Genomic DNA, 15774 nt, shown 5'->3' with positions numbered 1-15774 from the left:
TGAAATTTTGCAATTCCTGGAGTGAGTAAAAGGTGTTCTAGCCTGCAGTACCTCATTAAAAATTATTCTGAATGAAACCCCTGACACAGTCTTGTCCATGTCTATGTGCAACCCTTGAACTGGAAAACAAAACAAAACAGTCTCAGTCTGGAAAAAAACTACTTTGACAAGTCAAACCTTAAATCAATTCTGAAAATCAATCAATCAATCAATCAATCAATCAATCAATCAATCAATCAATCTATCTATCTATCTATCTATCTATCTATCTATCTATCTATCTATCTATCTATCTATCTATCTATCTATCTATCTATTCTGACTGCATCTAGATACAGTAGATACAGTAGATGGATGGATGGATGGATGGATGGATGGATGGATGGATGGATGGATGGATGGATGGATGGATGGATGGATGGATGGATGGATGGATGGATGGGTGGCACTGATCCTAGCTGCACAGGAGCAGGCTCTGAGTACCACACTAATAAAGGCTGGGATCTACCATAGGCAGGACCCCAGGTGCAGGCTGTGCAAAGACATTCCTGGAACGATCCAGCAGATAACAGCGGGATGCAAGATGCTAGCAGGTAGGGCATACATAGAACGCCAATAACCAAGTGGCCGGCATAGTGTACAGGTACATCTGTGCTGAGTACAGGCTGGAAGTCCCAAAGTCCAAATGGGACACACCTGCAAAGGTGGTTGAGAATGACAGAGCTAAGATCCTGTGGAACTTCCAGATACAGACTGACAAACTGGTAATGGCCAACCAACCTGACATAGTGGTTGACAAACAAGAGAACCAGGCTGTAGTGATAGATGTAGCAATCCCAGGTGACAGCAACATCAGGAAGAAGGATCAAAAAAGATCGAGAAGTACCAAGGGCTTAAAGAAGATTTTTAGAAGATGTCGAGGGTGAGGGCACAAGCGGAGATCTCTATCCAGAAGAGTGCAGTCCTATGAACAGCTAAGATACGGCACAGGACCCTCAGGGCCTCTGGTGCAGGACCTGAGCTTGTAGGAATAAGACCACTCCAAGAAAGGGGTGAGCTTTTATGAGAATTTATTTATATACCATAGTAACTTGTTAGGCTCTTGTAAACTGACTTGCATTATCAGAGACATGTGGCCTTCTCTGATTCAAGAGCATGCACAAGAAAACACAGGACATAGTTAAAACAGTTTAATCAGATAGAACTATGTTTGCAACTTCAGCCAAGGGGAATCGGCAGCCATGAAGCCGATATTGCCTACAAAATGAAGTAATATTAAATTAGTTGCTACCTTCCACTCAGCTAATACATAAGCTAACATTAGCAATAAAAGCTAACTACTAATACTCATGACAGTTCAAAAAACACCAAGGAGCAGCTTGTAACTATTCTCAAACTTCACAGCGCAAGCTAAAACAATACAAAATAAATAAATATACTGTTACTTACTTTCATTTGACTATTCTGTCCCAGCTGTTTTTTCTGGTTTGTCCATGGCATCCTGAAGCTAGTTTCCAGCTTCTCTTAACATATGTAACCCAAAACAGATCACATATACACAGCAGTCAGCAGTAGAATCCACAATTTCATCCAAGAGAAACCAGCAGTGGTAGATTCATTGCAGCACTGGGAAATTCAGTTCTATCGGCGCAGAAAATGGATGCATCTGACTTGTCTCTCGACTCACTAGCAGCTTCATCCTCCTACACACAGCCTAACTCGTCCGCGCTGTACTTTGGCTCATACAACTAACCACGAATATCAGATTGCTGTGCTGAAGTACTCGTTGTCTATGTAATCATCTATGGCGGGACCTCCGACCATTGAATATTAGCATTGTCCAAATATGCGAGGACAAAACAATGGTGGACAGAGCAGTTTCGCTCCCCCCTCTCAGTCTGACCAATGCTGGGGCAGGTATAGAGGAAACCAGGAAGCAGTAGTTGTAGTTATTGAGCCCACGAAAAACCATCTGGAGGAGTCTTACTGGAAGAAAAAATGATATCTTCTCTGCATAGAAATTATGGAGCAATCTAAGTTTCCCTTCATTCTTAAATATTACTCGAGGTTGTTTTGGTCAACCCCCATTGAAAATCTGTAAAGTTTTCCTTTAAGTAGTAGTTTGATAAGTCCAATCTTAGCATACCCTTTATTGTTGTTTTATGTCAAGTCTTTTATAAGTTAGAAGAATTTAGAATTATGTCCTAAATTTTGTCATTAACAGGAACAAATTGGAATCTGGTAAAAATAGATAAGATTTACACTTAATACACAGAGCAACGGGAATCAAATCCTGAGTTCCATGGCTGGCTGAGTACACATGCTACAAGTAAACAAGCAGAGCAGCACAACAAGGGATCGAGTTCAATAACAAATGAATGACTCATGAACTCTGAAAATACTCTTTTTTTGGTGCAAAATCAAAAGGTTGGAATGGTTTGCATAGCCAAAGGAGTAACTGAATATATGAATATATTATTGAATAAAAGTTAATCTCATATTATTTATTTAGAATATGTTTGTGTACAACCACATACAGCTACAAATGTTGTGTTTGGAAGCATTTGCACTGCATCTGTCTGGCTTTTCTCACCACACCAACAAGCAACAACACCAATAGGTCTCTGTTGCTGGGACTCGGGGTGTGGGTGGAGCCCTTGTTCCGTTTTCAAAAGGCTTCTGCTCTCATTCATCAGCTCCACACTGACTGAGGAACCTTTCTCAGGACGCAGATCACCTGATACGGATACTTCAGATATGATTCGAGACTGTTTGCTTTTGTTTGTGCTGCTGCTGTTTGTGGTGAGTTTTTGATTTTATATTGTATATATATTGAACATTTACCACTGGGAGTTCAAGTGTTCTCCTTGTGATACTCCATTGACAGAAGTTGTCTGTAGGTCTGTGTCTATACCTGTAGTGGGTGTACTCTGCCTCACGGCTGATTGTTAGCTGAGCCGCTTACCTTTAGAGGCTGAGATGTGATAAAACAATTTTCCAACAGGAAACATAGGTGTTTGTTATGGAATTCCTATTTGTATTTGCAGATATATACAAAACCGTAAAAATCAGAGTTGAACATATTAATCCATGTCCTTGTCTCTTGAAGTGTCTCACAAATCTTCAAAACACAATGAAAGTAGTCATGGAAAAATAGAATACAGGAATTTATTTGGGGTCATTAATGATTTGGGGGCTTTTCCAGTTGGATTCCACAACATGCACTGAATCTTAGTTTTAGATTGTTATGCAATCAGCTGTTTAATTTGTTTAACTGGGTGATGTTTAAACTAAATTTCTAATTCTTCTAAAACTTCATAATCAAAATGTTTATTAGGTTAAGCAGCATAATATTTTATTAATTGGATGAACGAAGGTAAATAACCCCAACATTGATGTGGTCAAACTGACCCCGTGATTTGACTATTGTATGAGATGACTGGCTCCAAAACAAGAACTTACCTGGTTTGAAATCTGAGTTAAGCTGATTCCTCAACATCAGTATATAAGAAAACTGTTTATTGCCAGACACAGTTAAAAAGACTGAACAGTAGAAATTTTTCTTGGTGTCAGGTGAAAACTGTGACACCAAGTGACTGTCTATGAGTAAGGCGATAGGGGAAGATCTGATTCAGGAGGTCGACTGCAGTGGGGAAACAACTGTTGCTGGTGTGAGGTTTTGGTCTTAATGAACTGGAGTCTCTGAATAGAAGGAAGGGACTGAAAAGGTTTGTATTTGGAACAAGATGGGTCAGCTGCAATCCTGAGTGTCCTTTGTGGCTTCATCGATATGTAACCATAAAATGAGATGAGAATTGTCCATCTGTTCAAAGCTGAGCACACTATTCACAAGGGTTCCATGTATTGCAGCTAATGGAAAAGGTCAATACTTGTGCAAACATTCATCAAGCAATCATCTTTTTATTTTGAATATTATTAAAGTAAGAGAAAGAAAACTATATTTTTAGGTAAAAGCTTTTTATATATGAACACATTAGATATTAGTATTGATTCAGGACATTTTGTTTAGAAGCAGTAATTTATACACATGATGAGTCACACATTTTCTTTTATTTCCAGGTAACTCCCTTCTCTTCTTTTACTGTAGGTCATTATCCTGACATGCCCATGCATAGACTAAATTGTTACGTGTCCAAGGAATTTTGGTGGGGTGTGTCACTTTCCTTTCTGAAAGGAAGACAGCTAAACAGTACATAACAGATCAAAACTTATGACTTAAACATCTGCGTTTTATTGACTATAAAAATTCCATATTCACGTGTAATGTCTGTCTAAACAGCAGTAGTTACTTAAAGCTGTGCTAAAAGGAAAACATCTAAATGTGATCTCTTCAAATCAATATTTATGGCAATAAATAGGTGAGTATAAACATTTACTTATTAAATAACCTCCTTAATATAGTAACATAACCAATAATCCATAAATTTCTATTAATTTCAAGATAAGATAAGACAAGAAAAACCTTTAATAGTCCCACAGTGGGAAAATTACGTAGTGGGGAAATTACTTAAAACAAACCCATCTAACAATCCCCCAGCATTTTTCAGAGTTCCTCAAATGTAAATATGCTTAAATTTGGGGAGACAGCATCTTACAGGTCACTGCTCCACCCGAAAACACAGAAACATTGCCAAGGTTTACACCTATCCATTTCAACAGTGCTATTACCAACTAAGTAGATTCTTTCTCATGACTCATTAGCTGACTATTGTCGAGTAGTTACACTTTATACTCTGCAGTCATGAGAAAGTCAGTCCCACCCTCTTCTAAACTGGCAGATCAAATGTAAGCCAGCCTGTAAGCCAGCCTCAACATGCTGAGTTAAAAAAGATGAGATGTGCAACCGTAAATAAATTTGTTATTTACAGTGTACGTAAACACGTGTACTCATGTTTTGTTAAAGCTCCACACTGTTGCTTTGGTGAAAACCAACTCTGAAGACAGTCTGGTCAGAAAAAGAAGAAATTGGATTCCACCCCCAAGGCAACTGGAGGAAAATGTTGACTACACTTATAAAGAATCTGTTGCCAGGGTGAGTCATGTTTCAGGTTGGCGATTAACCCATCAACAATTAGAAGAGTAACACACAGAAAGCTCATGATTCAGTGGCACAATTAAGAGAAAACTATTAAAATTTAAATTAAAAAAACATTTGCATAGGCTCCATGACACACACACACACATGAAACGTAAATTAGCCTTTTGTTTATTTGACCTTCTGTTTTTCAGATTCATTCAGACTTTGACGATGGTACGGGTAATATAATCTATTCCTTGGAAGGAGTTGGTTCAACCCAGTTCCCTTTCCACGTGTTTGTTGTCGACTCTAGAACTGGATATATTCGAGTGACGAAAGTGCTCGACAGGGAGGAAATTGATACGTACCATGTAAGTCACTAGGGACAGATAATTCTATTTCATTTTACTTTCTGTTTAAAGAAGATAAAGAAAGCAACATTTGAGTTTTATCTTCTCTGTTTTAGCTTTTAGGTGTTGCTCAATACCATGATGGGAGACTGGCAGAAGAGAAAATTGACATAAGTTTTAAGATTGTAGATCATAATGACAACCCTCCGGTGTTTGGAGTCATCAGCCCTGGGAAGGTGGATGAACTCAGTCCTAAAGGTTTGTGCATCATCCTGATACTGTACACTGTAAATCCCAACAGTTCTAATAATTTATAAAGATTGAGGGTGCTATACTTAAACACTGTCAAAACATTAATGGAACTAATTTTTTGGTGCTCAGACATTTTATGTAAAGTACATTTACTCATAGTTTCTGAGTGGCTGATCTTTTTTATTGTACATTGGGACATGACATCAATACGTTGCGGCTAGGTGGCGCAGTGGGTAGCACTGCTGCCATATAGGGAGAAGATTCAGGTTTTGATTCCCGAAGACATAAGGTCATAAGTATTAAGTAGTGGGCCTACATTGGTGTGTGAATGATTGTTGTCTCTGGTTGTCATGGCCTGTCCAGGATATATCCTACCTCTCTAAGTTTTATAGTGAGAAAAAAGAAGCCAAGCCTCGGGAAAAAAAGTGCATAAACGCGCCCGGAGTGGCAGAGAAGGTCCCACCCGCAAAATGACGAAATCACCTAGAGCACCGTTCGTAAGCCGGGGGACGCATAGAGTAGTTGCGATCACGATCAGCCCCCCAGATGTAGAGTAGAGGGCGCAAAATCATGATCTCACCTAAAGCGCCAACTTGGCAAGGCTAGGGTGGACTAACACACTAACAGGGAGGACCTAAATAACCCCAACTAAATTATTTGATAACAAGATTACTAATAGAAAATGTAATGAACATAACAAATAATAACTCCAACTCTCTGAAATGTGGCCTCATCTGGGGATGGACAGTCGTGTGCTGTAACTGCTGCAGGGGCCTTTGCCTCTTCGTACACCTTTGATTTCAAGTACAGGGCAGCACAGTGTTGCCTTTCTATGTAGAGTTTGCATGTTCTCCCCGTGTTCGCGTGGGTTCTCTCCCACAGCCTTCAAAGTGTGGTTGGATCATTTTAAAGGCTGGTTAAAGTGCTACTATATATAAGCATGGTTTACCATTTACATTAACAACCTTTAAAACTATTTAATAGATCCCCATATGAAATAGTTAGAAACCTTTACCCACATATTATATCTACTTTTTTTAAATGTAAAGTGTATTTTAAAAACCTAATAAATGTGTTGTGGTGCATACATCAGTGAGTGAGCGATTAGAAAGGAATAAACCTCTCCCACTAGATGACAGCCTTCACCCTGAACTCAAGTGGGACACCTAATAAATTCTAGAAAATAAATATAAGTGGTTGATGTTTTATTTTTTACAGGGACTTTCGTTATGAAAATCACTGCAACTGATGCTGATGAAGAGAGGACTAAAAACTCTCATATTGCTTATAGCATTGTGTCTCATAATCCACCCAATGACATGTTTGCGATGAGCAGAGATGGGACTATCTATGTCAACAAGCCTAACCTTGACAGAGAGGTAGAGTATGAATCAATTAGTTACAGCATAGACTTAAAAGACTTGTTTTGTGAATCCTCATAGAGAATGAATAGTATAAACAATATGCTTATCCGAAGCATGTATAGACTTCACTACTGTAAATTGTGTGAACATAATTGCATCTTTTGGTGGCCTGGAATAAGGGAAGCATGTTTAATGCTTTCTCAGTTCTTAATGGAATTCAGCCTTAAGTCTACATCGGGAGTAATCAATGCATTTTGATTGTTTTCCAATTACAGACAGTAGATCAGTACTTTCTAGTAGTGAAAGGTCAAGACCTTGATGGAGAACCAGAAGGAAATGTTGCAACCAGCACTGTTACCATTAATATTGGAGATGTGAACGACAACCTTCCCATTCTGGATAAAGAGGAGGTAGTTTTCCTTGTTACAATTTTTTTCCTATTTTTCAACATTACATAGATTTACTTTTGGCAAACAAATTATTTGAAACGTTGGACATGCTCATGCCACAGTTGTTAAAAAATGTAACAAAAAATGAAACCTAGTAATTTAATTGTGTTTGTGTACTTGCAGTATGAGGGAAGTATTGAGGAGAACACACAAGGCGTGGAGGTGATGAGATTCAAAGCACAGGACATGGACTTGAGTGGCACAGAGAACTGGGAAGCTTTGTATGAAATTGTCAAAGGCAACGAAGCTGGATACTTCAGCATTAAGACTGACCCCCTCACCAACGAGGGCATCCTCATGCTTGACAAGGTACTGTACTGTAGTATTTATTCAGAAGCAAATATTCTTTTAGGCTTAGCTTGTTGTTCTCATTCAAACTTTTACCAGGTGTCGCATTGCCACTAGGGCCTCAACCTGACTTTCATTAGGTTTTGTATACTCATTCAAAAAGATTTAAAGTACTTTATTAATCCCAGAAGGAAATTGCTTTGCCTACTTTTGATTGTTCTCATTGACAGAAAGAGAACAACGGAATTACTATACTGATATATATGTGTGTGTGTGTGTGTGTGTGTGTGTGTGTGTGTGTGTGTGTGTGTGTGTGTGTATTCATATACCTACACATTTATATCAATTTACTATTATAGACACTGTACCTTCTATCATTTCTATTACTCATTGCAAGGATTTGATAAAAAATTTATAATTTGTAAAATTGAAGCGTTAAAAATGGCTCCAGTAGTACAACAGTAACACAGACTTTTCATTACTAGTAACTGAAAGTAAGTTAAATAGTCAATGTCCTGCCCAAGGGCATTTCAGCACATGACTGGGGCAGCCAGAAATCAAATCAAACCACCAATTATATAATTGGTGGACTTATGTCAAGACATTTTGCGACTTATCCACATAGCTTCATCAGTTTTCATCAGAGAATGTTTACTAAAAATCTTGACTCACATACTGAAAGTAATATTGTGTACTTTTTGTTTGCAATTCTTATTTTACAGGCTGTGGATTATGAGGATGTAAAGCATCTTGATCTAGGTATAGCTGTAAAAAATAAGGCCCAATCGTTCGGCGAAGGTTCTGGAGGTGGTGGAGGTGGTGGAGGAGGAGGAGGTGGTGGAGGTGGTGGAGGAGGCGGAGGAGGAGGAGGAGGAGGAGGAGAAGGAGGAGGAGGAGGGGGATCTGGAGGAGGAGGTGGAGGTGGAGGAGGAGCAACAGGAGCTTTTGGTGGTGGTGCATCTAGCACTACAATAAAAACCTATCCCGTCAAAATTAACGTTAAGAATCAGCCTGAGGGCCCCCGTTTTGATCCCAAAGTCAAAGCTATTCCCATCTCAGAGGGAGGCCAGTCGTCCTTTAGTATTTATGACGTCATTGGAAGGTACCCTGCTATCGATGGCGATACTGGAAAACCAGCGGAGAATGTCAAGTCAGTGCAATATGAAAGTATCAGAAGTGAAAATTCAATGTCAGCTTCATCTTGTAAACTTGCACTTTTCTTCTATAGGTATGCAAAAGGACTGGACCCGGACAACTGGCTAACCATTGACCCACAAACAGCTGAGATCAGATTAAATAAAAAGCCAGACAGAGAATCTCAATTCCTGGTCAATGGGACATATTATGCCCAAATACTCAGCATAACGGAGGGTAAACACTCGTCCTTGTTTACCCATTTACAGTATCTAACTGTCAGAAGTGATAATGGCTTTGTTTTATCTGAACACGATGTAGTGAAATCCTACTAAGCATATTATAATAACAAGTGGTTCTAATGCTTGGCCATGGAAAAGGTGCATTTTCTCGATCAATATACGTACACATTTTTTTGAGAGCCAGAGAGGTTATCCATCTGGGACAGGCCTCCTTCTTCCTGAACCAACCCTTCACTGCTATTTAGACCTCCGGCAATAAGAACTCTCTGAGATCCTGATAGCTCTCTTGACTGTTGAATACCTCCTGGCACAAGACATGTGCCTGGAACCAAGAAAGTTCTGTTCAGGAAATATGGATGTGTTATCAGTTTAGATTTAAAAACTTCTACTTAACATACCTGATGTCAGCAGGGAGGCCCAGCTCCAGCTATAACTCATGTAGTGGGGTCATATTTTGTGGCTACTGATCTGAACTATGACTTTGTTATCGCAAGAGTATAGATCTATCAATAGACAGACATTACATCAATAGACAGGGTACAACAGACAGATAGACTCTGGGCATAGGCAAACTAGGCAGTTGCCTAGGGCGCCACCTGCTGGGGGGCCTTCAGAAAAAAAAAAAGCACAAATACTCGCCTAGTGCACCGAAATGGTTATCCTTCCATGCCTTTAGAAAAAACAAATGAAAACATGCGGCCGCAAAATACTTTGGCCAGGGTCAATTAGTTCTGTCTATAGACATTATCACAAAACCTGTTATTTCAAAACTAATTTTCTAAGAGGCCAAAACAAAGAAGCGCAGCACAAGAGGATCATTTTTATCATTTTTAATGTAGAATTGCCTGAACCACTTGTAAGCCACCTGACAGAAAATTCTATTCTAATCTAAATTCTTTTCTTCACCAGACATGCCTGCTAAAACAGCGACTGGCACCATAGCCATCCAGGTGGAAGATTTTAATGACCACTGTCCCACCCTGACCAGTAACATGCAGACTATGTGCATTCCAAATGATGCTGTTATTGTAAATGCAAAAGATGGGGATGCATATCCTAATGGACCGCCGTTTCACTTTGCAATCGTCCAAGAGCATACTCAGGGCAAATGGCAGGTGGAGCATCTCAATGGTGAGAAACATTATTGTTCAGACTTATTCATTGGATTTGCTGGTAATTTAGATTGAGACCTTTTAAGCATGGCAGGTTGTGGCTAGAGAATAGTGTCTGCTTTATATGATTTATAATGGCCTAACTAGGTAAACTGCCTAAACAAGGGAATAACATGGAATCTACGATTTTGACTGGAATGACTGGAATGCATGATTGAAGATGCAAACTTAGACCATCTATAAAATGTGTTTCATATTTTTTTGCAGACACTGCAGCAATCTTGAGGGCTAAGGAATCTCTATGGCCTGGATATTATGAGGTGGAATTTGTAGTAAAGGATGAGCAGGGACAAGCCTGTCCTGAACCACAAAAAGCCAAGGTTCTAGTCTGTACCTGCGAGAATGGAGTGGCCTGTGGAAACCGAGACCAACACGGTCAGCCGATGAAAACAACAGAGTTAGGACCTGCAGGTATTGGACTACTTCTACTGGGCCTGCTGCTTCTGCTACGTAAGTTTCATTTGAGGCTTTTTCCCACAGAGGGTCCTTTGAATAAAATCTCATTAACTAGGCAATCACAAGACAGAGTAAAGTTTTCATTAAATCCTTTTGAGACCAAACATAAGGACAGAAAACATTATTTAAGTCCAGTAGTAGTTCAGTATTGAACTTATAACCAATACTGAGAGTCTATACTTTCTAACTGCTATTGTTTCTATCTTTTTACTTATTATCTACTAGAACAGACATAAACACTTTGTATATGAGCTAATTAAACTGAAACTGCATCTAAGATTAAAACTCGATTGCTGCTGTGTTTGCAGTCATTCCTCTGCTACTGCTCTTCTGCCTATGTGGGGAAAAGGCAGTTCTGCTAGATGACTTTACTGAGATGCCTTTTGACAGTAAATCCCACCTTATTAACTACCGCACTGAGGGCCAAGGAGAGAACACGGTAAGAACCTTTCAAGTCGCTTACCTTGATTGTTGTGGAAGGAATGTTCAATTCTCTGACTGAAACTAGCCTGTTCTAACATTTGGAATCCTATGACAGGATGTGCCACTGATGAATATGTCAACGCAAGGGAATGGAGATATGCCTATTACAGGGATGGGCGCTGCTGGCAAAACCTATTTGCCCATGGCAGGTTTTGATATTCAGAAATCAGTGGCATCCATGGATGGGATGCACAGAGTGGTGTATCCAGATGGTGCAAGTGATTGTGGAGAAGGAACATGGAGGGTGAATCGGAGAGATAGTGGCTTCAATCAAGTGTTTGAATCAGGAGCAAGTGGAGGATTTTATGACGAGATGGCTTTGCCAGGGAGCTTCTTAAGACAGTACTACACTCAGGTAAGGAATCATTCAAGTATTTTGATCGTTGTTATCCTGCATAGAATCATGATTTGGGTAAACAAGTCAACCTAAATAACATGTTATTTGTCTCTTTTCAACAGAAAACAGGCAGTGGAAATGAGAACTTTGAAGTGAAGGACAGCCTACTGGTTTATGACTACGAGGGCCAGGGCTCTGCTGCTGGCTCAGTTGGCTGTTGCAGCCTCCTAGAGACTGACAATGACCTACAGTTCCTAAATGACCTCGGACCAAAGTTCAAGACCCTAGCGGAGGTGTGTGGGGGCCAGTCTATGCCAGCTAAAGTCCAAGTGTCCAGCTCCGTGCCCAATGCTCCCATAAATATATCAGTATCAAGTTTGGTGAATGCCCCCCAGCCGTCCCCTCTACCCAAACTACAACCAGCTGTCCACAAATCGAAGCAAAATGTTTTCAGGGAGACGTCTGAGCATTCTCAGGTAGTGAAGGAAGGCACAGCCACAATGAAGGGAGGGATGACCACAGTCAAGCAAGGAATGACAAATCAAGGCCAGATGCTGCTACTACAGCAGCAGCAGCAGCAGCAGCAGCAGCAGCAGCAGCAGCAGCAGCAGCAGCAGCAGCCTGTCTACTACACCACCACCCCTGTGCTGCAGCCAGTCCAATATCTAGTCCAGCCACAGGTACAGAACACAGTGCTGGTGGCTGAGGCGGCGACCACCAACTTGCAGGGCATGATAGTGGTTAACAGTGCCAATGCTGGACTTGCCCAAGGTGTGATCGTTCAAGGACAAGCTCGAGGTCCAGGCATGGTTTTGGTGCAGAGAAATGAAGTCCAAGGGGCAGCCACCAACCTAATTCAAACTGCCAACCTTTCTAGGTCCCAACCGATGCTGGTTGTGGATGGCAATGGAGCCTTGAAAAAGATGAAAGGGAGCCAGACATGTCTTGTGTCAGGAGGTATTCAACAGTCAAGAGAGCTATCAGGATCTCAGAGAGTTCTTATTGCTGGAGGTCTAAATAGCAGTGAAGGGTTGGTTCAGGAAGAAGGAGGCCTGTCCCAGATGCATAACATCTCTGGCTCTCAAAAAATCATTTACAAAATGGGCGGCCCATTCAGTGGATCTCTATCCAATGTGTTTGATTCCTCTACCACCACAGTGAACACAATGCCCACCTACCGCAAGGTTACTGAAAAACACACGAGGGAAATTCACTGAAATGTAAAGTGAAGACTATTTCTTAATACAGTCAACCCACTGGTATGTAAACTGTCTGGAGTCCTGGAGTATTTTTAATTTCGACATTTGCATGTATTTGTCAGTTTTTTGGTGGAGGGATTGCAGCAAACGTTTGACTAGGAAACGCTATGGGCGTGCATGCACAGCTTCAACTTGCATACCCTGTATTAAACTTGTAATTGACTTTGACTTTAAACATATGTGCAAGGCTGCAATCATTTTCTATTACTTTATTTGTACATAATGACCAGGGTTTCAAGTTTAATATTTTAACATCCAACAGGTTTCAGAATTGCAGGAGTCTGAATCAATGGCTCATCAGTTCATTATTTATATTTGTCCAGTGCATTTGTTTATACTACCGTCATCTTTAGTTTGGGTTTACTACTACTCAGCTAAGCCATTAGCATGCTAATATGCTGCATAGTCCCAGCCTGTACCCTGATGTTTTACCATACATTCAAGTTATTAATATCCTTGGAAAATGTATGTTCCTATATAATTAGTACTGCTGACATTACTAAATATTTATGTCCTTTTTTATGTCAAATGTCTTTGTGAAGATACAATAATAAATAGATCTTATTATGAAAAAAGTGTAAGAGTACACATGAGCTAATGGTGGCCAGTATTATATTATATATATATACTATATATATAATTATAGCCCCGCGGATTTAAATTGGGGTATGCCAAAAATTCAAAAGTACAACAAACTGCACTTTTACCCCCCCCCCCCCCCCCCCCCCCCCCAACGTGTCAGGTTTGAATGTCACTCAATAAATGTTTTATGTTGGACAAAAAACTTCTTTGTCAGTCTTTCATTAAAAGTGAAAATTACACAATTATTACTTACTTTGTCCTCTGGTGTCAATGGTTAGCAAAGTCAGGGGTTACGTTGCTATTAGGGTTTTGGGTGATCGTAAAGAAAAACAAAAAATTGGCCAATTCTCCTGCAGTAGAGGATTCTGACAGCTTCATCAGAAGCGTAAATGTTGGGGTTGCGGTGGCCACTCAGCATCAGTGTCGGGCTCCTAAGCAATACCCTCATTTCTCCAGGGCGAGTTTAAACTTGCATCAGGCTCTTTTGGCTATGTGTTTCGCTACGCCACGGGAGAGCTGCGTCTTTACTAACTCAAAGAAGGTAATGCTTTTTCCCCTGACCCTGTAACGATGCCTGTCACAGCGAATGATTGGAGTGTTTTGCGTGGCATAATAACTGGATATCTGAGAGAGCTCTTTGAAAGAATGGACAAGGACGAATCCAATGAGGAAGATGAGCCCATTGAGAAGAAGAGACAAGACGGGTGGGATAACGAGGAGCAGCGCCCGAGCGACGTTATGGGTGTATTCATCATGGAGGACCGTGATCCTAAAATACTAAAATTTGTTTGGTAAACCAGCGGCTCCTCCAGCAATCATTGGTACTACGGAGTGAGTATTCATGCGCCCGGAGGTATTTCAGAATCTGTATGCCCCTTTCCTTTGAGACACAAGAACGCCTTACAGATGAAGTTTAAAGTCGGGGATATTGTGAAAATATCGAAGCTGAGAGGTGTTGTCACAATTTGCTCGGTGAGCGGTTTAAGCTTGAATGATGGCTCCAAGAATGGTCTTCAGAATCGACTCATTTTAAACAAAGTTTATTACACGGGTTACAAAAGTATATGTCCGTGTGAGTACGTCCACAACACCGCGTCTCCACTAGATACGTAATTAGCCACAAGATAGATTGCAGACAAAGGCAACAATAATATGACTTACGGAAAACTGAAGCACAAGTTAGGAGGTGGGTGGCGGTTATAAGGTTTGCCGGAGTAGATGAGGCGGTATGAAGCAATGGAGGAGGTTATGGCGAAGGACAGAGTGTTCCAGTAAATAAGGCAGGTAAGATGATTAGGGCTGAAGCCGCAGCTGGGTAGCATCCAGCAGGGTAGCAGCGGATGATTTCATGTCCGGGGTCTCTTCACAGAGCAACATCTGACTAACAGTCTCCACACTTGGCTCTATAAAACAATAAACAGACAGGCAAACGCTCGCGACTAACGCAGTAAATGCAGCCCCAATTAAACGTTCACCCATGCAATCTTCTGTTACAGTCCTGGGCTTTCAGCATCCATATCATGAACAAGCAGGCTAATAATCCAACCAACAAAAAAACGTAAATGTCCTTAGAACGCTCCGCATCAAAACACACTGAAACCAGGATCTGGTCACATAGCAAAAACACGGCGAAATAACTCACAGAGGACTCGTCGATGACTTTAACTCACAAACGGAAACAAAGTAGAGCGGCACTGGTCGGCATACCTGAGGTAACGACGACGATCCGATGAGGGACCGAGGAAAACTGGGGGAATAAATACTCGTTCATACGCAACAGGTGAAAACAACCGGAAATAAAACTGCCGACATCACAGGTGTTTTTGACAAAAAATATACTCAGGGGTTCACGGACAAGCTTTATAAGATGGTGGAAAACATTCTAGTTAAATGGTTGAATTGGCCCTAAAGGTTTAACAGTCATATAAAGGTGTTGGAGACTGTAAAAGTATAAGATATGGACGAGGATGGTTTTTACATCACCCTACCATTCAACTCGAGTGCGGAACTATTCCCGGACAACACGCCCTCTGAATTTCTAACAGATCTGGCACAGCACATTGATCTGAAAGGAGTTTGGGAAGTTGCTCTAACAGACCTGTCATACATGCATACATGGGTAACAATACCTCAGGGGACTGTTTATTTTGGAACAGTAGCAGGCGCTATAAACTCCTGTTTCCCGAGCCTGTGTCTTATGCACTGGGTCTTGTGAAGGACATGTGGGTTTCACAGGTTTACCAACGGGCAGCCAGAAGAACCACAGGAGGGTTCTGGTATTATGGTTTTAGCCCGTAGAGCCAGAAAACACCAGTCGTCTCAGGAGGGCGTAAAAAGCAGAGGATTTTTTCGAGTCGTCATGGCTCTG

At 40.8% G+C, this 15774-nt stretch overlaps 1 protein-coding gene across 2 annotated transcripts; it reads left to right on the top strand.

Annotated features, from left to right (window-relative positions):
* The first annotated feature begins 2643 nt into the window (after positions 1-2643).
* On the top strand, positions 2644-13399 carry LOC114853580 (desmoglein-2.1-like). 2 transcript variants are annotated; one of them, XM_029147122.2, is made up of 14 exons: positions 2644-2802; positions 4925-5053; positions 5251-5409; positions 5505-5646; positions 6859-7019; positions 7280-7414; positions 7577-7762; positions 8464-8891; positions 8970-9112; positions 10027-10248; positions 10497-10739; positions 11054-11184; positions 11284-11583; positions 11688-13399. In XM_029147122.2, the coding sequence occupies exons 1-14, from the start codon at positions 2758-2760 to the stop codon at positions 12780-12782; spliced, it is 3519 nt and encodes a 1172-aa protein (XP_029002955.1). In that variant the 5' UTR covers positions 2644-2757; the 3' UTR covers positions 12783-13399. The 2 variants fall into 2 exon arrangements, with proteins under 2 accessions (XP_029002955.1, XP_055364280.1); XM_055508305.1 differs by having other exon boundaries at positions 8464-9112.
* Positions 13400-15774: the final 2375 nt, after the last annotated feature.

Source organism: Betta splendens, chromosome 4 (genome assembly GCF_900634795.4).
Source record: "Betta splendens chromosome 4, fBetSpl5.4, whole genome shotgun sequence".
In the NCBI taxonomy this organism is placed as follows: domain Eukaryota; kingdom Metazoa; phylum Chordata; class Actinopteri; order Anabantiformes; family Osphronemidae; genus Betta; species Betta splendens.
Note: the sequence above shows the minus strand (reverse complement) of the source record. Positions and strands in the feature narration are given on the sequence as shown.